This window comes from Pteropus medius, unplaced genomic scaffold (assembly GCF_902729225.1).
Source record: "Pteropus medius unplaced genomic scaffold, Ma_sr-lr_union100, whole genome shotgun sequence".
Classification (NCBI taxonomy): Eukaryota; Metazoa; Chordata; class Mammalia; order Chiroptera; family Pteropodidae; genus Pteropus; species Pteropus medius.
Genome location: NW_024352787.1, coordinates 15,280,496 through 15,304,929, shown reverse-complemented (window position 1 = coordinate 15,304,929; position 24,434 = coordinate 15,280,496). Strand labels below are relative to the sequence as shown.

The following is a 24,434-nucleotide window of genomic DNA, read 5'->3' as shown; positions in this document are numbered from 1 at the left end:
TTTTTTTTTTTTTTTTTTTTTTTTTTTTTTTTTTTTTTTTTTTTTTTTTTTTTTTTTTTTTTTTTTTTTTTTTTTTTTTTTTTACATCTGACCCTGACAATACACTGGGATTCCTAAACAAAGATTAGTAACTTTTCTGAAAATTGGCAATAAATGCCTTTGGGGAAGGAGTTGACCTCTCAGCATAGATGGTGTAGGCAAGAATGTAGACTATTCTATTTTCTTGTGAAATGCTGCATCCAGCAAGTGGTAAATCCTGCCATGTCCAGCTCAGCCCTGGAAAATAATCCTGAGTCGGATTGGTGGGAGATTGAGAAAAGAAGACAGAAAGTTGGGATCAGGAGGACCACCATCCACTGATGGTGGAGCAACAGGCACAGTTTTATTTTTGCAAGCTGCTTTTATACAAGAGTTTACAATTGCTAACTAAACTAAGATTATCCCCTCCCAACCTACACACCCTGCTATAATCATTTGCATTTCTATCACCATCTCATTGTTCTCTGATCAGTTCGTACTTCTCCATTCTTAGGAGGGCTCCTAGAGGTGAGGCAACCTTTGGTTGACCTCACAGATTGCAAGGACTCTGGCAGCTTGCAACCCGCTGTCCACAGTGAAATATTTATTATGATGTGTTGTTATTTGTGTAAGAGAATGGAATATTTATCAGGACAAATTGTTAATCTCTTAAAATCCGTTGTTTAAAAGAGTACAAAGAAATGTATCTTCTTCTCTTTAAAATGTCTGTTATTTTGCCATTCTCATAAGTTTTTTTTCTAATTCTTCCTACCCATTCACCCCTATCCTTTTCTCATTTGTGGTTCCTTGATATTTAATCCATTCTTATACTTCTTATAGTCTAACGAAACTGCCTGTTTTCTTGAACAAATCCCCAAATCTGTTAGAAACTTCCTGAGAACATAGGCCATGTCTTGTTCACCAGTGTATCCCCAGGGTTTAATACAATGTCTAAATACACATGACAATTGAAGTGAATATTCTGGTGACTAAAGTACATAAATTCAGGTAAATACCACACATTGAAGAATTGGCATAATGAGGCAAATTTCTCTCTAGGTGTCAGACTCATTATATCTGTACTGAAGACCCAGGGAACTATGAAAATATTATGCCTTTTTTTTTTTGTAGAAATGAGATAATTACTGTAAGTCACATTATGCAATTGTCTTAGTAACCCACAGGGCTGCGAGCACACACTGTGAATATAAAGACAGTCAAATTTTGCAAGCAAGTAATTTTCCAAGGGATGCAAACAGTTCCTGCTATTAATGAGGCAGGGATAGTGCTTTGCTCAAACATCTTTGCCAAAACAGAGACAGCTGAAATGTGCAATCGACATAGCTGGTCACAAGCTCATGATCAATTATCTCATTTATTCCTCCCCTGTGGGGTCTGAGTTATTACTGTCTCCTACTTTGTGGTAAATGGCACAAAAGACCTTGGAGCTGGGTCCTTTGGTTACAAGACCTGCCCTCTTGACATTTCATCATCCACTGTTTTCCCAAGCCAGCCAGATATAGGATATGAACTTCAGGGTATTGTAGTTGCAAAAAGGGTAAGTATGACCTAGCCCCTCTCTGCAAAGCTGGGACTTTGGGCCTTCCCTCAGGAGCCCCTGAGTTCTGGTTGTTCTTCTAGCCACTGCAGTGGATTTGTACTCTCAAAACATGGTTTTTCCACTGCTTCAGATTCATCTGGCACATTGGTTACTTTTGGGTGAGTGGAAACTGTAAGTGCCCCATAAAAGATGAAGGTAAAATTCACATTCCTTTCTTAGTCTGCGCTGAAAGCACAGGTTCTAAATCCTAGGCAGGAACAGTCAGCTCCTGCCTAGTCTTCACAGATCTGATCTCACTAAGAATGCTCCTTTGTCTCTGGGCACTCACTTTAAGAAGGACATTGATGAATTATAATGTAGTGAGCAGAGAAAGGGAAGGAGAGGAAATATGCACTATCACCCACCAGCTCCTCTCCATGCAGCAGGCTTCCCCACCTTGGGCTTGGATACCATGTTGGGGTCTTATTCTGCCCTCCACATTCCCACCCTCCATCTCCTCCCTTGTGGCTTCTCATCACTCAACATTCCATGACCCGCCTCTTAGCCTCCCTTCTTCTCAGGGTACCCTATTCTTTTCCTTCCTATCCCTTATTACAAGTCGTAACAATACATATATTTCTTAGTGTTTAAAGTCTGTTACCTCAATTGTAACCTTTAGTTGCAAAAGGATTTTATTTTATTTATTTTATTTTATTTTTTAAAATTAAGTTTATTGGGGTAACATTGGTTAATACAATTATATAATTTTCAGGTGTACATTATAATTTAACATCTGTATATTGTATTGTGTGTTTACCACTCAAAGTCTAGTTTCCTTCAGCTACCATATATTTTATCCCCTTTACCCACTTCACCCTCCACATACCCCCCTATACTTTACTCCCTTTACCCCATCTATCTCCTCCCGGCTCCCCCACTCCCTACCCTCTGGTAACATGGACTAGTCTATAGTCCATGTCCATGAGTCTCTGTTTGTTTGTCCTGTTCCTTTGTTGCTTTTAGGTTTATATCCCACATATAAGTGATATCATGTGATTTTCAACTTTTTCTGTCTGGCTTATTTCGCTTAGCATGATTATCTCGAGGTCCATCCATGTTGTCGCAAAAGGCAATATTTCATCTCTTCTTATGACTAATATTCCATTGTATATATGTATCACAGCTTCTTTAGCCAATCATCTATTGTAGGACACTTTGGCTTCTTCCATGTCCTGGCCACTATGAATAATGCTACTAGGAACATTGGTGTGCAAATATCTTTTGGGGTGTGATTTTTTAAGTCTTTGGGTTAAATATCCAGTAGAAGGATTGCTGGATCATATGGTAGATAAATTCTTAGTTTTTTGAGGAATCTCCATACTGTTTTCCATAGTGGCAGTGCCAATTTGCAATCCCACTAGCAGCGTATGAGGGTTCCTTTTTCTCCGTATCCTCTCCAGCATTTGTTATTATTTGCCCTGTTGATTATAGCCATTCTAACAGGTGTGAGATGGTATCTCATTGTAGTTTTAATTTGCATTTCTCTAATGTTAACGATGTTGAGTATCTTTTCATATGTTTGTTGGCCATTTGTATGTCCTCTAGGGAGAAGTGTCTGTTCAGATCCTCTGCCCATTTTTTAATTGGATCATTTGTTTTTTGTTGTTATTGAGTTGTATGAGTTCTTTGTATATTTTGGATATTAGGCTCTTATCAAAGGCGTTGCTTGCAAATATATTTTCCCATTGAGATGGTTGTCTCTTTACTTTGTTGATGATTTCTTTTGCTGAGCAGAAGCTTTTTATTTTGATGTATTCCCATTCATTTATTTTTGCTTTTACTTCCCTTGCCTTTGAGGTCAAATTCATAAAATCCTCTTTAAGTTCAAGGTCCTTGAGTTTTGTTCCTATGTTTTCTTCTATGCATTTTATTGTTTCAAGTCTTATATTTAGGTCCTTAATCCATTTTGAGTTAAATTTGAGTTAAATTTGCTATGTGGTGATAGACAACAGTCTAATTTCATTCTTTTGCAGGTAACTTTCCAATTTTCCCAGCACCATTTATTGAATAGGCTTTCCTTTCTCCACTGTATGTTTTTCGCTTAATTGTCAAAAATTATTTGCCCATATAAATATGGGTTTACTTCTGGACTCTCGATTCTGTTCCACTGGTCCATGTGTCTGTTTTGCTGCCAACACCATGCCGTTTTGATTACTGTCGCTATACAAATTATACTATAGTATAATTTGAAGTTGGGCAGAGTGATGCTTCCAGCGTCATTCTTTTTTCTCAGGATGGCTTGGGCAGTTCAGGATCTTTTGTGCTTCCATACAAATCTGATGATTTTTTGTTCCATTTCTTTAAAAATTACTGATGGGATTTTGATAAAAATTGCATTAAATCTATATAATGCTTTAGGTAATATGGTAATTTTAACTGTGTTGATTCCTCCAATCCAAGAGTACGAAATATCTTTCCATTTCTTTGTATCTTCTTCAATTTCTTTTCATAGATTTTATATTCAGGTCCTTAATCCATCTTGTAGTTTTTATTATATAGGTCCTTCACATGTTTCATTAAATTAATTCCTAGGTATTTTATTCTTTTTGTTGCAATTGCAAAAAGAATGATTTTTTCCACTTCTTTTTCTGATGCTTCATTATTAGAGTATAGGAACGCTATGGATTTTTGAATGTTGATTTGTATCCAGAGATATTACTGTATTTGCTTAATGTTTCTAGTAGTGTTCTTGTGGAGTCTTTAGGGTTTTCTACAAAGAGAATTATGTCATCTGCAAATAGTGACAGTCTCACTTCTTTGTTTCTTATTTGGATGCTTTTCATATCTTTCTCTTGTCTGATTGCACTCGCTAGGACCTCCAAAGTTATATTGAATAACAGTGGTGACAGTGGATAGCCTTGCCTTGTTCCTGATCTTAGAGGGAAGGTTTTAGTTTTTCACCATTAAGTATAATGTTCGCTGAGGATTTGTCAAATATGGCCTTTATTATGTTAAGATACTTTCCTTCTATACCAATTTTGTGAAGTGTTTTGATCATAAATGGATGCTGTATCTTGTTGAAGGCTTGTTCTGCATCTATTAATGTGATCATATGATTCTTATTTTTTAATTTGTTTATGCGGTGTATCATATTAATTGATTTGTGTATGTTGAACCATTCCTGTGCCCCTGGGATGAAACTCACTTGTTCGTGGTGTATAATCTTCTTAATATGTTGCTGTATTCAGTTCGTTAGTATCTTATTTAGGATTTTTTGCATCTGTGTTCATGAGAGATATTGGTATGTAGTTTTCTTTTCTGTGTGTTATCTTTACTAGGTATTGGTATCAGAATAATATTGGCCTCATAAAATGAATTGGGAAGTATCGCCTCCTCTTCAATTTTTTGGAAGTGTTTGAGGAGAACAGGTATTAAATCTTTTCGAATGTTTGGTAGAATTCACTGGTAAAGCCATCTGGTCCTGATCTTTTACTTTTTGGTAGGTTTTTGATAAATGTTTCAATTTCCATACTGCTGATTGGTCTATTTAGATTTTTTCTGTTCTCGTTTCAGTCCAGGAAGATTGTATTTTTCCAAGTACTGGTTCATTTCGTCTAGGTTATTAAATTTGATGTTATATACTTTTTCATAGTGTTCATGTATGATCCTTTGTATTTCTGCGATATCAGTCATAATTTTCCCTCTTTCATTCTTAACTTTGTTTATTTGTATCCTTTCTCTTTTCTTTAGTGAGTTTAGCCAGGGGTTTGCCAATTTTATTGAACTTCTCAAAGAACCAGCTCTTTGTCTCATTTATTTTTTCTATTGTTTTTTTGTTTTCAATTTTGTTTATTCTCTAATTTTGATTATTTCTTCCCTTCTGCTGACTTTAGGCCTCATTTATTCTTCCTTTTCTAGTTTTTTAAGATGAAGCACTAGGTTTTTTATTTGGGCTTTTTCTTTTTTTTTTTGGAGGTAGACCTGTAATGATATGAACTTTCCTGTTATGACAGCTTTTGCCATGTCCTAAAAGTTTTGATCATTATCATTCGTTTCTCTTGATCTCTTTTTATTTCTTCTCTTACCTAGTTATTCTTCAGTAGCATATTGTTTAATCTCCATGTATTTGTGGTTCTTTCTGCTTTCTTTTTGCATATGATCTCTAGTTTCAAATCAGTATGATCAGAGAATATGGTTGGTATGATTTCAACCCTCTCACATTTGTTGAGGCTATCTCTGTGTCCCAGTATGTGGTCAATTTTTGAGAATGTTCCATGTGCATTAGAGAAGAATGTATAAGCAGCTGTTTTGGGATAGAAGGCTCTGCAAATGTCAATTATGTACAGTTGGTCTAATGTGTCATTTATGGATGATATTTTCTTATTGATTTTCCGTTTGGTTGATCTGTCCATCCGACAGTGGGGTATTAGGTCCCCTACTACTATAGTGTTTTGGTCTGTTTCTCCCTATAGTTATGTTAGTAATTGCTTTACATATTTCGGGGCTCCCTGTTTCGGAGCATAGATATTAATAAGTATTATGTCTTTTTGGTGCATGATTCCCTTTATCATTATGAAATGTTCCTCAGTATCTTTCTTTACCTTTTTTATTTTGAAGTCTATTTCGTCCGATATTAGTACTGCTACTCCTGCTTTTCTCTTAATGCCAATAGCTTGAAATACCATTTTCCATTCTTTCATTTTGAGTCTATATTTGTCTTTAGAGCTGAGATGTGTCTCCTGGAGGCAGCATATGGTTGGGTTTTGTTTTTTGATCCATTCTGTAACTCTGTAACTGTGCCTTTTTATTGGTGAGTTCATTCCATTTACATTTAGGGTGATTATTGAAATATGAGGTCTTCTTATAGCCATTTTATCTTTTGCTTTCTGGTAGCTCAGTGTTTTCATTGCTTTCTTGTCCTTGTCATTCTGTTTTTTTTTTTTTTTTTGGTTGTCTTTTGTAGGTTTTGCCTCTGGTTCTTTTTGTTTTATGTTATATACTTCCACTCTGAATCTTTGGTGTGTGGTTACCATTATGAATATGAAAAGGATAGTTATATATGTACAGTTGTGTATTTTCTGTTGTGCGTGCCTTATCTCCATTCCCCTTTGTGAATTTGGATCTTTGCATCTTTTCCTTTTAGTCTTTGTTGTCTCTATTTGTCTTTATGTATGCTGAACGTTCATTACTATCTTGTTATAACAATTCACTTCTTATTATTTAAGGTTTAATGCCCTGTTCTTAGTAAGGGTTCTAATCCTCTGCTTCTATTTGCCTGATAGTCACTCTACTCCTAATTATGTATTTTTGTTGTTGTTGTTGTTATTTTGTTTTAGGTGAGTTGACTCCTTTCAGTATGTCCTGTAGTGTAGGCCTCGTAGTGGAGAATTTCCTCAGTTTTGTATGTCTGGACAAGTCTTTATTTCTCCTTCATATCTAAAGGAGAGCTTAACTGGATACATTATTCTAGGCTGGTAGTTCCTTTCACGTAAAGTTTAAATATTTGATTCCATTTCTTTCTGGCTTGTAAGTTTTGTGCTTTGAAGTCTGAGGATAATCTAATGGGTTTACCTTTATATGTTACCATTTTCTTCTCCTTGGCTGCCTTGAGAATTCTATCTTTGTCATTGATTTTTGATAACTTTAATGCAATGTGTCTTGGTGAAGGCCTTTTTGGGTTGAGATAATTGGTTGTTCTGTTGACTTCTTGAATTCCAAGCTCCAGTTCATTCCTTAGATTTGGGAAATTCTTGTCCATTATTTGTCTGAAAACACTTTTAGTCTCTGCTCCTTTTTGCCTTCGATAATGCCTATTATTCTTATGCTTCCTTTCCTGATGGTATCAGCTAGTTCTTGTATTTCTCTTTCATTGTTTTTCATTCTTTCGTTTCTTTCTTCTTTCTTCTGATGCATTTCTAGATGTCTGTCTTCAATATCTCTGATCCTTTCCTCCATTTGGTAGACTCTATTTCTTATACTTGCTATTTTATTTTTCAACTCTTGCAGTGTGTTCTTCATCTGCAGAAGTTCTATTTGGTTCTTTTTGAGGGTTTCATTCTCCTTGCTCTGCTCATCTAGTTGTTTTTTCAATTCCTGAAATTGTCAATATGATTTGTTTTCCGTCTCACTGAGTTTTTTCAGAAGTACCATCTTATATTCTGTCATTTAAGTTGCATATTTCTGTGTCTGTAAGCTTATTTTCTGCAGATTTTTCTCTTTCTTTTTGAGATGCCTTGTCACCTTGGTTGTTCATGGTGTTTAATGGACTATTTCTCCTCCTGGGCATTAATGGAAGTATGTTATGCTGTTTTCCAGTAAGGAGGTTTATTTTATAAAGGTCTGTCTGTAGTCTGTTACAAAGAAGGCACTTTTCCTTTCATTTCCAGTAGGTGGCGTCTAAGCCTCTTGGATCCTTGCTTTATATAATGCCTTAAAGTACTTCTGGCACTTTTATGTGCAGATCCCATGCTCAGATGTACTGGTGTGCAGTTTGGGTGTTTTTTTGTTGAGTTTTAGATGTTCAGCTTATTGTTATTCAAGGGGAGAAATCTGGGGATGTCTCTCACTCTGCTATGTTTTCCATTGAAATACCGCTCATAGCACTGGTCGCCCACTGGGAATTGAAATGTAGCTTACATGGCTGGCCTCCTTTGCTGCGATTGGAAAGGCTACTCACAACAATGGCCACCCATCTGTGAACACTTGGTCCTGAATCACCTGGAGCTGAGCTTGGCAGCAAGCCAATAACAGTGCCCTGGCAGTCTGCAGATTGAGTGGGGCGGGGTCTCAGAGAGTCATTCAGATCAATACAGCCTCAGTCTTTCTGCAAATTTGGCAACTGTTGTGAATTCCCGCATAAGACCCAGGTCACAGCAAGACCAGCTGCTGTCTGAGACTGACCCACAGACTCTCGGTATCTGCTCAAGTTCATGATGGCAGAAGAGCTCTGCCTACTCCTACAGACGAAGTGTGCCTCACAGAACTGGTCACCTCCTGGGAATGGAAATGTAGCTTACAGGCCTAGCCACTCATGCTGTGATTGGAAAGGCTACTCACAACTATGGCCGCCTTGCTGTGAACACTTGGTTCTGATTCACTTGAGCTGAGTTAGGCAGCAAGCCAATAATACCTGCCCCAGGCAGTCTGCAGGTTGGGTGGGGCGGGGTCTCAGAGCAACAGTGGCTATCAGATCAAAACAGCCTCTGTTTTGCTGGAAATTTGGTAACTATTGTAAGTTTCCGCAGATGACCCAGATCACAGCAAGACCAACATGCTGTCTGGGACTGGCCCACAGGTCCCCATGCCCAAGTTCATGTTGGCAGCAGCGATCTGCCTGAACTTATCTCTGAAATGGGGCTCACAGCGATGGCCGCTGTTGCTGGGATAGAAACACTGCTCACAACAATGGCTGTCCTGCTGTGAATACTTCACTCTGAATCACTCAGCTCAGGGCTTGGCAGCCAACCATAAACAACTGCCCCACCCCCCGGCAGTCTCAGACTAGCATCTCCTAAGGGCTCCGTGGGAGGGGTCTGCACAATCAAGCTGGCGTGGTCTGTAGGAGGGCCTGACTAAGGCACAATGGTGGCTGCCTTTCCAGCCCTCTTTCTGACTCTAGGTAATGGAGACTTTTTCGGAATGAATCCTGTGCAAGCCTCAGACCCACCGCCGATATCCCGGGTGAGTGTCCGCAGATCAGAAAACCTTTGCGTGGGTCCTTTAAAAGAATGTCTAGGAGCTCAGTCGCCTTCCATCTCACCCAGACGGCCGGAATCCCCTCTAGTTTCTACAGTCAGAGTTATTGGAATTTACTTTTCCCTGGGCTGGGACCCTCGGCTGAGGAGCCCCCAGATAAGACCAGGACCCCTCTCTCCTTCAGGAGAGCCTCTGCAGCCTTGCTATCCCTCCCAGTAATCCTCCACCACCCGCAGGTGCAGGTCCAGCCCGATTTGGGACTTTGCCCCTCCTACCAGCTTCGGTGTGGCCTCTTTATATTATCAGACGTAGGAGTTATGATCAGCTGGACTTCAGGTGATTCTCTTCCTTGATTATTTTATAACTTGGTTGAAATTTCAATGTGGTTCTGGGAGGAGACGAACTCTGCTTTTACCTAGTCTGCCATCTTCCCAGATCCTCAGAAAGGATTTTATTAGTTTTACCCAACATCGTGGCTCCTGTATCTTTCTCATCCTGGCAGATCATTGAATCTTGATAAGTATCTGCTGAATGAGCAAATGAATGAATGAGTACTTGAAGTATAGATGAATAAATTTATGAATGAGTCCCATGTGTTGGATGATGATGGGTTTCAGGCTGGAGAAGAGATAATATAGACTGGGACCCATGAGACCTGGACCCCAAATGGAAAGTGTGGTTGGATGTTGTCTTTATACCTCATTTTCAAACCCAAATATGGACCAGTTACTAAAAGCTTTAAGAGGAAGATTTTCACATTGAGATTTCACACATGTATTCAAAGTGAAATAAACTGCCATAAAAGCAATTGTATCTTTATTTCTGTAAGCATTAAAGAACCAGCTGGTTAAGCACTTGCCAAGAGTGTTGCTAAGTGGGAAAGAAATTCCTGCATTTAAAAGGGGTTGGTCCAGAGAGTACCTGGTTACTTCTAGCTCTCTGAATCTCTGACTCCAGATACTTTTCCCTTTGTTGAGCTGGAGATAACATTAATATCCTTTGCTCTTTCTTTCCGTTAAATATACTATTGGCTGATATGTTTTTCTATTCTACTTTTTTTCTTTCCTGGAAATATAGATGAGGTCTTATCGGAAAACTTTCTGGACTATAAGAACCGTGGAATTAATGGTTCTCATCGGGGCCAGATCATCTGGAAGATTGATGCCAGCTCTTACTTTATGGAACGTGAGTACTTTTCCCACTGTTGCTCAGAACAAAGCAGAATTCAGAACAAAGTTGAATTCTGCTTTGTTCTTCATACTGTTGTATTTTCTCCACTTAAAAATGTGCCATGTAAAAGAGAGATGTAGACTTGATGAGATGCTTAAAAATAGTGAGTAGTGTACAGCAGTTTCACTACTGTTTCAGCCATCCAAAACAGACCAGAAAGATCCTACTTTAATTGCAAGAGAAAGTTTTGTTCATGTTCATTCATCAGCTTCTGGACTCAGGACATTTTGGCTCACATTCCTTAACTTTCACTCAATGGCTCCTCCAGGCACTCTCAAACTTTGTGATAGTTGCCCCTTTTGTTTCCTGTTGTCTGGTTTTGGCTTTGCTTGACTCAGTCCTTCATGGCTCCTTGCTCATGGCCCCATGTTGGGGATATTCTTCACTTTGCCCTGATCTGTGCTCTGGTTACAATTCCTCTTTGATTCTTGATCTACTAACATTCCTGGATGTATGAACATATATTTTATTGAAATATTTTCTAAAACTTCTGCTGTCTTTGAGAATAAATCATTTTCACAGTTATAGGAAAATGTTTTTCATAGGTGCTCATACTGGTGCATTTTCCATTGCATGAGAGACTATCTCTATGGGCCTCATGTTTGCCAGCTCAAGGAATGCACAGATTACCTTTAGTCTATAACTCCTTCCCCCTCACTAGGTAATGAGAATGCTAAATGCACAAATCCCTTCATGCATTTTCTGATTTATAGCTGGTATTCTTTCAATATAACACTTTTAAAATAAATCGAATAGTTTATTGTGTTAACTTCTTGATTCTCAGAGGAAGTGATACATGGCCAGGAACCTAAGTTGTCTACTATCATTTGACTTGTGGTTTAAGAACAACTACAACCTCTAGCATGCTTCGATTCCATTTATATTTACTCTTATTTTCATTTATTCATTCAATAAACATTTTTAAGACCTATTATGTTCCAAAGACTAGAGCTTTTTGAAGATAAAAGGCCTAGTGCTTGCCTTTTATAAGCTTATGGTGTCTCTGCTCCTAGAAATGCCCCTTTTTTGCATTGGCACATGCAGAAGGGGTAGACAGTCAGAAAATTTGATACTGTTAGAGGGGATGCAATTTTATGGGATGTTGTTGCTGGCCCTTGACTTTGAGATAAGCATAACAAAATTTCCAACAAAAGATTTCCTTTTCCTTAATACTTTTCTCCCTGAGTCTAGATTTTCTCCCCTCTAATCCATCCTGCAGTGATACCAGACAAAATGCCTTAAACCCAATTCTGCTACTATCTGCCCCAAAACCTTGTGGCTCTGCTTTCTTACTACATCAGTTAAAACCTCTCTGCCTAGGTGTCAAGCCTCAAGAAAACTCACCCTTATCCTTCAACACTACTCTTCTATTCTCCCTACCATGCCCTCTTTTGCTCAAGTCATGCCAGTATCTTCCCTTATCTCACAAATAGCATCATTGATCATAAAAAACATGAGTGGGCTTGATTTGGGTATAAAAATAGGCCTCAGCTAGTGGTATCTAATAGGACTCCCCAAATGCCAGTAAGAACCAAAAAAAAAGTTAGAACTTCATTAGCAATGAATATTAGGCATAATAATTGATTGTATGTCCCAATCACATTGAAATTTTTGTGGGAGAGTTCTTCCTTCCTCCATACCTGTTTTCTTCTTTTGGGTTCTAACTAATTGAGAAACACAATTTAGCATCAGAATACAGTATCAGCTCCAAAGGTACATACATGAACACAACTTGCAAGTTTTATCTTTTTAGAGTCATGAAATAGGTATTAAGGACAATATAAAATCTCATGATGATTTCTTCATTCTGCATGTGCCAATGTGTAAATTGTGTATAAACTAATTTAGCAATAGTGCCATTCTGATCAAGGCAATTTTTTTTAAGATTCCCGTGACATATAGAGCATTTCCTGTATATTCATCTCAAATAAAAAATTCTTTAATATAATTGTCTTCATCAGCAGTATGAAGACAAACCTTAAGTATCATTAGAGGTATCATTATCATATAAAATCACCTATGTAAAATATATAAAATATTGTCATAATTGAGTGAGTGTATTCAAACCTGGTTAAGTAGCAATGTCCTATAGTAAATGGTTTGTCAAATCATATTCAAAACAACTAAAAGTTCAGCACCTTAGAAAAATGACATTTTAAAAAATGTTCTGGTTCAGACTCGAGAAAATCCCACTCCAGAATATACCTATTGGATTAGCAATATCTCAGTGCTTTGGAAAAATGGATAAAAGTGAAATTGAAAAGGTGGATGTTTACATTTGCAAATATATCAAATGAAAGATTAATATACTAAGAATGTATTATTCTGTTCAAATATAATTTTTCAAAAAATAAAAATTTATCAACAAAAAGCTTGAGTTTGTAAATAATTAGAATATTAACTTAGGACATATATATAAATCAAACTAAAGTGCTAAAATAAATTATAGCTTTAGTAGTTGGAATGTATTAAACAGTATAGAACATATTATATAAATTTATATTTTTTAATGTGAAATAACTTGCATTTCAAAAATGTACGATTAAAAAAGTACCAAATTAGAAAATAGGAAATGATTGAATGTACAAAATGTTACAATATGGCTACTCTTCGTTAACATGTCAAAACATCAAAGGTCCTCTTGCTATAATAAAAATACAGAATCCAGGCCATTAAGCAGAAGTTTACCGAAGCTTTGTTGATGAATCAGAAATAAGATTCTTGCAGTCTTTAAGTAGTGATAAACATGTTAATCTAATTGGTAAATTGGCTTCCAGAGTAGGTTAACACTGACCCTTCCTCTTTTCACGACCGCATCAGAGTTACAGCTAAACTAGAAAAACAAACAAACAAACAAACAAACAAATCCAACATTAAAAATCACCTGAAATCTAGCTGAACAAAGTCCTATAACTAAGGATATACAGAAGAAGCCAAGTTGAGACTGGAAGAAGGGGCAGATGCAGAACAAGCTGGTGGTTAAAAACCTTGAAGAATATCTCAGCTGCAGAGGTTTCTCCTGAGGAACAAGAGTTCCCAGCCCCATACCAGGCTCCCCAGCCTAAGATTCCACGGCTGGGAAGAGAATTCTTTATAACTTCTGGCTGTGAAAACCAGTGGAGATTGTGACTAATTGAAACACAGGGCTGCTGAAATGCCAGGAGTTCCTCTTAAAGGGCCTACACATGGACTTATTTGTTGACAGACTCACTTGCTCTGAGATTCGGCACTGGAGCAACAGCTAGAAAGGCACTAGGGACATATAGGGAAGAAGTGAATTGTCTGGCTTCAGGATGAGGACTAGAGAGGCAGCTTTCTCCAGACAGAATGCTGGCAGAAGCCATTTTTTCTTTTGTTGAGCTCTCCCCATACCCAGTGTTCAGACACAAGCGCAAGACCTGTTTAAGTCTCCATCAACCTCGTTAACATTGTTTGCCCTGCCCTAGTGATTCTCTGAGACCCCTCCCCGACTCCTGGGCCCACCCAAGCCACTTCCAGAGCCTTTTCCATACAAATGGCGTATCTTAGTTCATGCTGCAAACTTTCCTAAAATCTCTCAAAGGCTCACAAACCTCAAATATGCAGAATCTGTCCTTAGCATGCTCTGTATCTCTTGCTAAGCAGCACCAAGCCCGGCACTGGTGGGAGCTGGCCTTGGTTCACAGTTTATTCTCCCCCAGGCACCTCCAATCCCAGCACAAGTGACAACCCTCTACAGATCATCTTGTAGCTCATGCCAAGTGGTCCCTCATGGGACACAGGCAGTGACTGAACTTGGCCAGGACCAGAGCCCCTCCCAAGAGACCCCAGAACCAACACACTAAGTGGCAGCTTCAGATCACACCAGAGCATCACCCAATCACTTCCTTAAATGACACATCCAAGGGAGTCCCTGCTCTATATGGTCAGCTCCTCTAATGTGTCAGGGCCAATCCTCACAACCAATCAGCCTGAGAGTCAGTCCCTCCTATTGATGTGCAAACAGCAACCAAGGCTCTACAACAACAGAAGGGCACACAAAACCCCCACAAGTGACATATCTGGAGCGTCTGACTCAGATTATCAGGGAGACTGTACCACTGGGCCCCACAGAACACCTACTGTATAAGACCACTCTCCTAATACCATGAGACATAGCAGCTCTACCTAATACACAAGGGGGTGGGGAGGGGGGCAGCAGCCAAAATGATGAGACAAGGAAAAATGTCCCAAAAGAAAAACAGAACAAAGATCCAGAAAAAGAGCTAAACAAAATGGAGACAAGAAATCTACCAAATGCAGAGTTCAAAACACTGGTTATCAGGATGCTCAATGATCTCAGGAAGATCATTAACAAAGAGATAGGAAACATAAAAGATGACCCCAAAGAGGCCCACACCAAGACACATTATAATTAAAATGCCAAAGTTTAAAGACAAAGAGAATTTTAAAAGCTGAAAGAAAAAAGCAGTTAGTTAATTAAAAGAGAGATCCAATAAGACTGTCAGCTGATTTCTCAACAGAAACTTTGCAGATCAGAATGAATTCGCATGAAATATTCAAACTGATGAAAAAAAGAACCTAGATGAAATATTCAAACTGTTGAAAAAAAAGAACCCAGCAAGGCTATCATTTAGAATCAAAGGACAGAAAAAGAGCTTCTCAGACAAGAAAAAGCTAAAGGAGTTTATCACCAGCAAATTAACAATATAAGAAATGTTAAAGGGACTTCTCGAGGAAGAAGAATAAGAAGAAGGAGTGAGGATGAGGGGGAGGAGAGGAGGAGAGGAAGAATAAAATATAGATAATAAAATATTAATAACCACATATCTATCAATAATTACTTTAAATATAAATTTATTAAATGCTCCAATCAAAAGACATATGGTGGCTGAACGAATAAGAAAACAATAGCCTTACATATGCTTTATAAAAGACCCACTTAGATTGAAAGACACACACAGACTGAAAGTAAAGGGATGGAGAAAGATATTTCATAAAAATAGAATGAAAAAAAATCTGGTATAGCACTACTTATATCAGACAAATAAAACTTTAACAGAGGCTATAACGAGAAGTGTCACGGAAGGACCCAGTAATCTCACTTGGTGTTTATCCAAAGAGACTCAAAACATGACTCCGAAGGGACATTAGCATACGCATGTTCGTTGCAGCTTTATTTACAATAGCCAAGGTATGGAGACAACCTGGGTGTCCATCAATACAAGAATGGATAAAGAAGAGGTGGTATATATATACGATGGAACATTACTCAGCCATTAAACAAAATGAAATCTTGTCATCTGCAACAACATGGATGGACCTAGAGGGTATTGTGCTGAGAGCAGTAAGTCAAACAAAGACAAATACCATATGATTTTACTTATATGTGGAATCTAAAGAATAAAATTAATGAACATACAAAACAGAAACAAACTCATAGACAGAGAACTTTTTGATGATTGCCAGATAGAAGGAGGATTGGGAGGATGGATGAAATAAAGAAAGTATTAAAAAGGACAAATCGGTAGTTACAAAATAGTCATGGGGATGTAATGGAATATAATGAATAATATTAAAATAGCTATATATGATGTATATATAAATGTCTAATCTATATGTTATAACTTGAAACTAATATATTGTATGTCAACTGTAATTGAAACTAAAAAAATATTTAATAAATTAATTAGTAAATTATACCTTCTTAAAATTAAAAATAATTTTGTAAACTTTGAACATTGGCCAGATTTTAAATGTTGAGGTCATTCTTTCTACCTGGGAAGTTAAATTAAAATAATAAAATAAATAAGATTTTTATTTTTATTTTCCATTTTTCTTTTCCTTTTATTATTTCTATGAGAGTGGAGATATATCACTAATTATGAGGAATCTATAATGTTCTAATATCACATTTCTCTGGGGTTATGATTCAATTTAGAATTAGGTAATTGCCATTGATTTATAAGAATTTTTTAAAGTTCTAAGTCAAATTTTGAAAGTTCCACAAAATTAGGAAGGAGCATTTAAAACAAATATTTTCTGCACTTTCCAAGGAGTTACATGCACAGTGAAAAACAAAATAAAATAAAACCCGAGTAAGTTCTTATTCTCTGGCATAATTTTTTCCTAGTAGACACCAGGCTATTTGACCAGAGTAGTAATTGCTACTGTAATGATAACTGTAAACATGCAAATTTTAACACTCATGAAAATAAGAACTAGTAAAATTTTAGCTTTACCCATTCTGACAAAATCTTACATTGTATCATTATAATAACTCAATGACTATTTTTTTGAATGTGGAATCAGGCTCAGTGGGCCACCTTCAAGCCTTCAGAAGGAGTTTCCATAGTCCTTGCAGATTGTGTGCTCTTATCAGAAGTCCTTCAAAACTGGGGCTTCCTTGCCCAGAAACAAGGACAAGAGGCAATGATTCTGCAGGGAAGGCATTTCTGTCTTGACCTTTAGCAGAAATTTGCTATGTGTAGCTCCCTGTTCATTCAAGCACCCATCAGTAGAAAAACAGAGTAGTGACCTGGAACAACCACTGATTACAGCTGAAAGAGTTTCTAACAAAGGTACCTTTTTTCTCCACTCACCCTTGTGTCATGTGATGTTGTTATCATGGTAATGATCACTGCTTTCTCATAGTTGTCCAGGAACAAACCAGAAATTGGCAGTCTTATTTTATATATATATATAGTTAAAATTACTCTTTTATTCTGGCTTTATTGAAATACAATAGTCAATTAGTTGTATAATTCAATGAGTTCTTTTCCAATTATAGTTGGCATACAATAATATATCAGTTTCAGTTGTACAGCATAGTGATCGGAGATCCACACACCTCACATGCAATTACGCTACTAAATGTAGTACCCCTTTTCCCCCTTACATATTTATTACAACATTATTAATCATGTTCTCCATGCTACACTCTATATCTTCATGTCTAGTCTGCAGCTATCCCTTTGTACCACTTAATCCCTTTGCCTTTTTTTCACCATCTCCAAACCCCCCTCCCATCTAAGAGCCCTCAAAATATTCTCTATCTATGAGTTTATTTCCGCTTTTGTTGTTGTTGATTTTGTTCTTTAGATTCCACATGTATGTGAAATCATGCAATATTTATTTTTATCCTACCCATTTTATTCAGTGCAATATCCTTTTTCCATCCCCTTCCTTTTTGTCTGTGTATGTTTTTTGAGCTGAAGTGAGTCTCTTATAGGCAGCATATGTAGGGGTCTTGATTTCTTACCCATTCAACCACTCTATCTTCTGATTGGAGCCCTTAATTCTTTTCTATTCGAGGTACTTGTTGATGAGAATGTAGTTATTACCATTCTTTATTCCTATTTTTTTAAAATTTTTACTGTTTATTGAGATAACATTGGTTAATACAATTATATAATTTTCAGGTGTACATTATCATTTGACATCTATATATTCTATAGCGTGTTTACCACCCAAACTCTAGTTTTCTTCAGCTACCATATAATTGATCCCCTTTACCCACTACACCCTCCCCTACCTCCCTATATTTGACCTCGTTTACACTGTCTACCTCCCCACTCCTCTCTCACCCCACTACTAACCACTACTCTATAGTCCTCTGGGAACCACTAGTCTATAGTCCATGTCGATAAATCTCTGTTTCTCTGTCCTATTCATTTGTTGCTTTTAGGTTTATAGCTCACATATAAGTGATATATTATTTTCAAATTTTTTGTCTGGCTTATTTCACTTAGCATGATTATTTCGAGGTCCATCCACGTTGTCGCAAATAGCAGTATTGCATCTCTTTTTATGGCTGAATAATATTCTGTTGTATATATGTATCACAGTTTCTTTAGCTGTCCATCTATTGTAGGACACTTTGGGAGCTTCTATGTCCTGGCCACTGCGAATAATGCTGATATGAACATCAATGTGCAAATATCTTTTTGGATATAGGTTTTCAAGTCTTTGGGGTAAATACCCAGTAGAGGGATTGCTGGATCATATAGTAGATCGATTTTTAGTTTTTTGAAGAACCTCCATACTGTTTTCCATAGTGGTTGGACCAATTTGCAGTTCCACTAGCAGTGTATGAGTGTTCCTTTTTCTCCAATAACTTCTTTGTTATTACTTGTCCTGTTGATTATAACTATTCTAACAAGGGGGAAATGGTATCTCATTGTGGTTTTGATTTGCATTTCCCTAATAGCTAGAGATGTTGAGCATCTTTTCATATATTTGTTGGCCATTTGTATGTCCTCTAGGGAGAAGTGTCTGTTCAAGTCCTCTGCCTATTTTTTGATTGGATAATTTTGTTGTTGTTGTTGTTGTTGTTGTTGTTAATGAGTTGTGTGAGTTCTTTGTATATTTTGGATATTAGGCCCTTATCGGAGGCATTGCTTGCAAATATATTTTCCCATTTGGATGGTTGTCTCTTTACTTTGTTGACAATTTCTTTTGCTGAGCAGAAGCTTTTTAGTTTGATGTAGTACCAATCATTTATTTTAGCTTTTACTTCCCTTGCTTTTGAGGTCAAATTCCTAAAATTCTCTTTAAGTTCAAGGTTCTTGAGTTTAGTTCCTATATTTTCTTCTACGCATTCTATTGTTAGAGGTCTTATATTTAGGTCCTTAATTAATTTTGAGTTAATTTTGGTGTGTGGTGATAGACACAGTCTAGTTTCATTCTTTTGCAGATGGCTTTCCAGTTTTCCCAGCACCATTTACTGAAGAGGCTTTCCTTTCTCCACTGTATGTTTTTCACTTTTTTGTCAAAAATTATTTGCCCATATAAACATGGGTTTACCTCTAGAATCTCAATTCTGTTCCACCGGTTTATGTTGTCAATACTATGCCATTTTGTTTACTGTCGCTTTGTAATGTAATTTGAAGTTGGGCAGAGTGATGCCTCCAGCCTTGTTCTTTTTTGTCAGGATGGCTTTGGCAATTTGGATTTCTTTGTGCTTCCATACAAATTTGATGATTTTTTGTTCTATTTCTTTAAAAAATGCCAATGGGATTTTGATGGGGATTGCATTAAATCTGTATAATGCTTTAGGTAATATGGTCATTTTAACTATGTTTTTTAACTATGCTTTTTATTTTATTTTAACTATGTTTTTTAACTATGCTTTAGGTAATATAGTCATTTTAACTATTCTTCCAATCCAAGATCACAGAATATCTTTCCATTTCTTTGTATCTTTTTTCGATTTCTTTTAATAGGGTCTTATACTTTTCATTATATAGGTCCTTCACTTGTTTTGTTAAATTTATTCCTAGGTATTTTATAATATTTGTTGCAATTGCAAAAGGAATGATTTTTTCCACTTCTTTTTCTGGTACTTCATTATTAGAGTATAGGAACACTATGGCTTTTTAAACATTGATTTTGTATCCAAAGAATTTACTGTCTTTGCTTATTGTTTCTAGTAGTGTTCTTGTGGAGTCTTTAGGGTTATCTATATAGAGAATCATGTCCTCTGCAAATAGTGACAGTTTAACTTCTTTGTTTCATTTTTGGATACCTTTTATATCTTTCTCTTGTCTGATTGCACACGCTAGGACATCTAAAGTGATGTTAAATAACAGTGGTGGTAGTAGACAGCCTTGTCTAGTTCCTGATCTTAGAGGGAAGATTTTTAGTTTTTCACTGTTAAGTATAATGTTGGCTGAGGGTTTGTCATAGATGGCCTTTACTATGTTAAGGCACTTTTCTTCTATACCATTTTTGTTAAGTGTTTTGATCATAAATGGATGCTGTATCTTGTTGAAGGCTTTTTCTGCATCTATTGATATGATCATATGATTCTTATTTTTGAATTTGTTTATATAGTGTATCACATTATTCAATTTACTTATGTCGAACCATTCCTAAGCTCTGGGAAGAAGCCCAATTGATCTTGGCGTATAAAATTTTTAACATGTTGCTGTATTCGGTTCTCTAGTATCTTATTTAGGATTTTTACATCTGTGTTCGTAAGAGATATTGGTCTGTAATTTTCTTTTTTGTATTATCTTTACCAGGTTTTGGTATCAGAGTAATATTGGACTCATAAAATGAGTTGGGAAGTATTGCCTCCTTTTCAATTTTTTGGAAGAGTTTGAGGAGAATAGGTATTAAATTTTATTTGAATGTTTGGTAGAATTCACTGGTGAAGCCATCTGGACCTGGACTTTTACTTTTTGGTAGGTTTTTAATGATTGTTTCAATTTCCATACTGGTGATCAGTCTATTGAGATTTTCCAGATCTTCTTGATTCAGTTTAGGAAGGTTGTATTTTTCCAAATACTGGTCCATTTCTTCTAGGTTATTAAAGTTGGTGTTATATACTTTTTCATAGTATTCTTATATGATCCTTTGTATTTCTGCAATATCAGTCGTAATTTCCCCTCTTACATGCCTGGTTTTGTTTATTTGTTCTCTTCTCTTTTTTCTTTAGTGAGTCTAGCCAGGGGTGTGCCAATTTTATTGAACTTCTCAAAGAACTAGCTCTTTGTTGCACTTATTTTTTCTATCGTTTTTTTTGTTTTGTTTTGTTTTGTTTTGCTTTCAATTTCATTTATTTCTGCTCTAATATTGCTTATTTCTCTCCTTGTTCTGACTTTAGGCTTCATTTGTTATTCTTTTTCTAGTTTTTTAAGATGAAGTATTAGGTTTTTTATTTGGGCTGGTTATTGTTTTTGAAAATAAGCCTGTAATGATATGAACTTTCCTCTTATGACCACTTTTGCCATGTCACAAAAGTTTTGATATGTTGTACTATCATTATCATTCATCTATGTATCTCTTGATCTCTCTTTTTATTTCTTCTGTGACCCAGTTATTCTCAGTAGCATATTGTTTAATCTCCATGTATTTGTGATTCTTCCTGATTTCTTTTTGCAGTTGATCTCTAGTTTCAAAGCATTATGATCAGAGAATATGGTTGATATGATTTCAACCTCTCATATTTGTTGAGGCTATCTCAGTATGTGGTTGATTTTTGAGAATGTTCCATGTGCACTAGAGAAGAATGTATAAGCAGCTGTTTTGGGATAGAAGGCTCTGTAAATGTCAGTTATTTCCAGTTGATCTAATGAGTCAATTATGGATGATATTTTCTTATTGATTTTCTGTTTGGATGATCTGTCCATATTCAACAGCGGGGTATTAGGTCCCCTACTACTATACTGTTTTGGTTTGTTTCTTTCTTTAGTTCTGTTAGTTTTTGCTTTACATTTTTCGGAGCTCCTTGATTGGGAGCATAGATATTAATAAGTGTTATATCTTTTTGGTGTATGGTTCCTTTTATCATTATGAGTCTATATTTGTCTTTGGAACTGAGATGTTTCTCGTGGAGGCAGCATATGGTTGGATTTTTTTTTTTGACTCCATTCTAACTCTGTGCTTTTACAGGAGTTCACTCCATTTAGATTACAGATGTCTTCTTTATAGCTATTTTATCTTTTAGTTTTCTCTGTAGTTCTGATGTTTTCATTTCATTTTCTTTTCCTTGTCTTTCTTTTCTTTTTTTTATTTTTTGTCATATTTTGTGGGTTTCTTCAGCCCTCTTGTTCTTTTGTTTTATGTTATATACTCCAGCTATATATATATAATACACATTATTTATTACATATATATATACATATATATATATGAGATATATGGAGAGATATATATATGATATATATGCACACAGTCACCTGTTTTTCTTTTATGATGCTCTACCTCCATTCCCCTTTGCAAATTTGGATATTTGAATCCCCCCTTTTCAGTCATTGTTATTTCAGTTTGTTTCTATGTATGCTGAATGTTCATTGCTATTTTGTTACAACAATTCTCTTATTATTTAAACTTATAATACCCTGTTCTTAGTAGGGGTTGCACTCCTCTGCTTCTATTTGCCTGATAGTCACTTTACTCCTAATTATGTATTTTTTTTGGTCATTTTGTTTTAGGTGAACTGATCCCTTTCAGTATTTTCTGTAGTGTAGGCCTTGTAGTGTAGAATTCCGTCAGTTTTTGTATGTCTAGAAAAGTCTTAATTGCTCTTTCATATCTAAAGGAGAGCTTAGCTGGATACATTATTCTAGGCTGGTAGTTCCTTTCACTTAGTAGTTTGAATATTTGAGTCCATTCCTTTCTGGCTTGTAAGGTTTGCGCTAAGAAGTCCGTGGATCATCAAATGGGTTTACCTTTATAAATTACCTTTTTATTTTTATCCCTGGCTGCCTGGAGAATTCTATCTTTGTCGTTGATTTTTGATAACTTTAATACAATGTGTCTTGGTGAAGGCCTTTTTTTGTTTAGATAATTGGTTGTTCTTTTGAATTCTTGAATTCCAAGCTCCAGCTCATTCTTTAGATTTGGGAAATTCTCATCCACTATTTGTCTGAAAATGCTTTTAGGCTCTGCTCCTTTTCCTCACCTTTGATAATGTCTATTATTCCTATGTTTCCTCTCCTGATGGTATTAGCTAGTTCTTGAATTTCTCTTTCATTATTTTTCATTCTTTGGTTTCTCTCTTCTTCCTTTTGATTTATTTCTAGATTTTTGTCTTTGATATCACTGATCCTTTCCTCCATTTGGTCTACTCTGTTTCCTACGCTAGATATTTCATTTTTCAACTCTTGCAGTGTGTTCTTCATCTCCAGAAGTTCTATTTGGTTCTTTTGAGAGTTTCATTCTCCTTGCACTGCTCATCTAGCTGTTTTTTAATTCCTGAAATTGTTGATATGACTCGTTTCGGAACTCATTGAGTTTTTTCAGAAGTACTATCCTGAAGTGTCTGTTCTTTAAGTTGCATATTTCTATGTCTGTAAGTTTATTTTTCAGAGATTTTTCTCTTACTTTTTGAGATGCCTCGTCGCTTTGGTTGTTCATGGTGTTTAATGGACTATTTCTCCTCCTGTGCATTAATGGAAGTGTATTCTGCTGTTTTTCCAGAAAGAAGGTTTATTATATTAAGGTCTCTCTTTAGCCTGTTGTAAAGAAGGCACTTTTTTTTTTTTGGTTTCAGTAGGTGGCAGACCCAAGCCCTCTTAGATCCCCTGTTTATACAGACTTTATAATGAAAAAATTTTGCAGATATTTAATCACACTTGCTACCCTCAGTTTCAGTCACTGTCCGGGTCAGCAACAGTCTTGGCAGTATTTGCTCAGATTTTCCTGGGCGTCCGCAGTGATCAGTCTCGGAGGTTATGGGGGAAGGGTCCCTGTGTGTTGGGAGTGGCGTCTGTGGCTTAGCCTCGGTTTTGCAACTGTGCAGGTAAAAATTAACTGTTGTTTCTCTGTGGTCCCTTTCTGCTTCTTTGTCTTCTGCCCTGATGACTGGGTTCTTCCTCCCAGTGCAGGGAGCTCATAGCTGTCCCAGGAAGGGCTGTTCAGGGAAGTTCCCACACCTTCACCCCTCCCCCTTCTCCTGCAAGGAGCTCTAGTGGCTGGGAGAGGCAGGTTCTTTATTTCTCCCAGTCCACCGCCCGACACCCGGGGTTCTGACTTTTGGTACCTCTTATGCGCAGATTCCATACTCAGACGTGCTGGTGTGCAGTTTCACTGTTTTTTGTTGAGTTTTAGATGTTCAGCTTAATTTTGTTTTAAGGGGAGAGATTTGGGGACATCTCTCACTCTGCCATGTTTCCGCAAAAGTCTATTCCTGATTTAAATACTTGATTTTTCTACTTGAAGAAATCCCTCCACCATTTCCTATAATACTGGCTTGGTCCTGATGGATTCCCTTAGCTTATTTTTGTCTTAGAAGGTCTTTTTCTGTCCTTAGACTCTAAATGATAGCTTTGCTGGATAGAGTTTTCTTGATTGTAAATCCTGGGTTTTCACCACATCAAATATCTTTTCTTGGAATGGATATGTTGATATATTGATGACAACCATGAATTGAATGGCTTTATTCTGAGAGTTTTCTGTGATAAATGCTTTGTAGCCAAAGTTGGAGACCAAGGAGCCCTGAAGGAAAAGCAGGGCTCCCGGACAA

At 36.7% G+C, this 24,434-nt stretch overlaps 1 protein-coding gene across 1 annotated transcript in view; it reads left to right on the top strand.

Moving 5' to 3' along the window:
• Positions 1-24,434, top strand: part of HECW1 (HECT, C2 and WW domain containing E3 ubiquitin protein ligase 1) — a 469,328-nt gene that overhangs the window by 174,960 nt on the left and 269,934 nt on the right. The window contains exon 4 of the mRNA XM_039849134.1: positions 10,331-10,438. Within this exon, the coding sequence (XP_039705068.1) occupies positions 10,331-10,438 (108 nt within the window). The remainder of the gene's footprint in view (positions 1-10,330; positions 10,439-24,434) is intronic.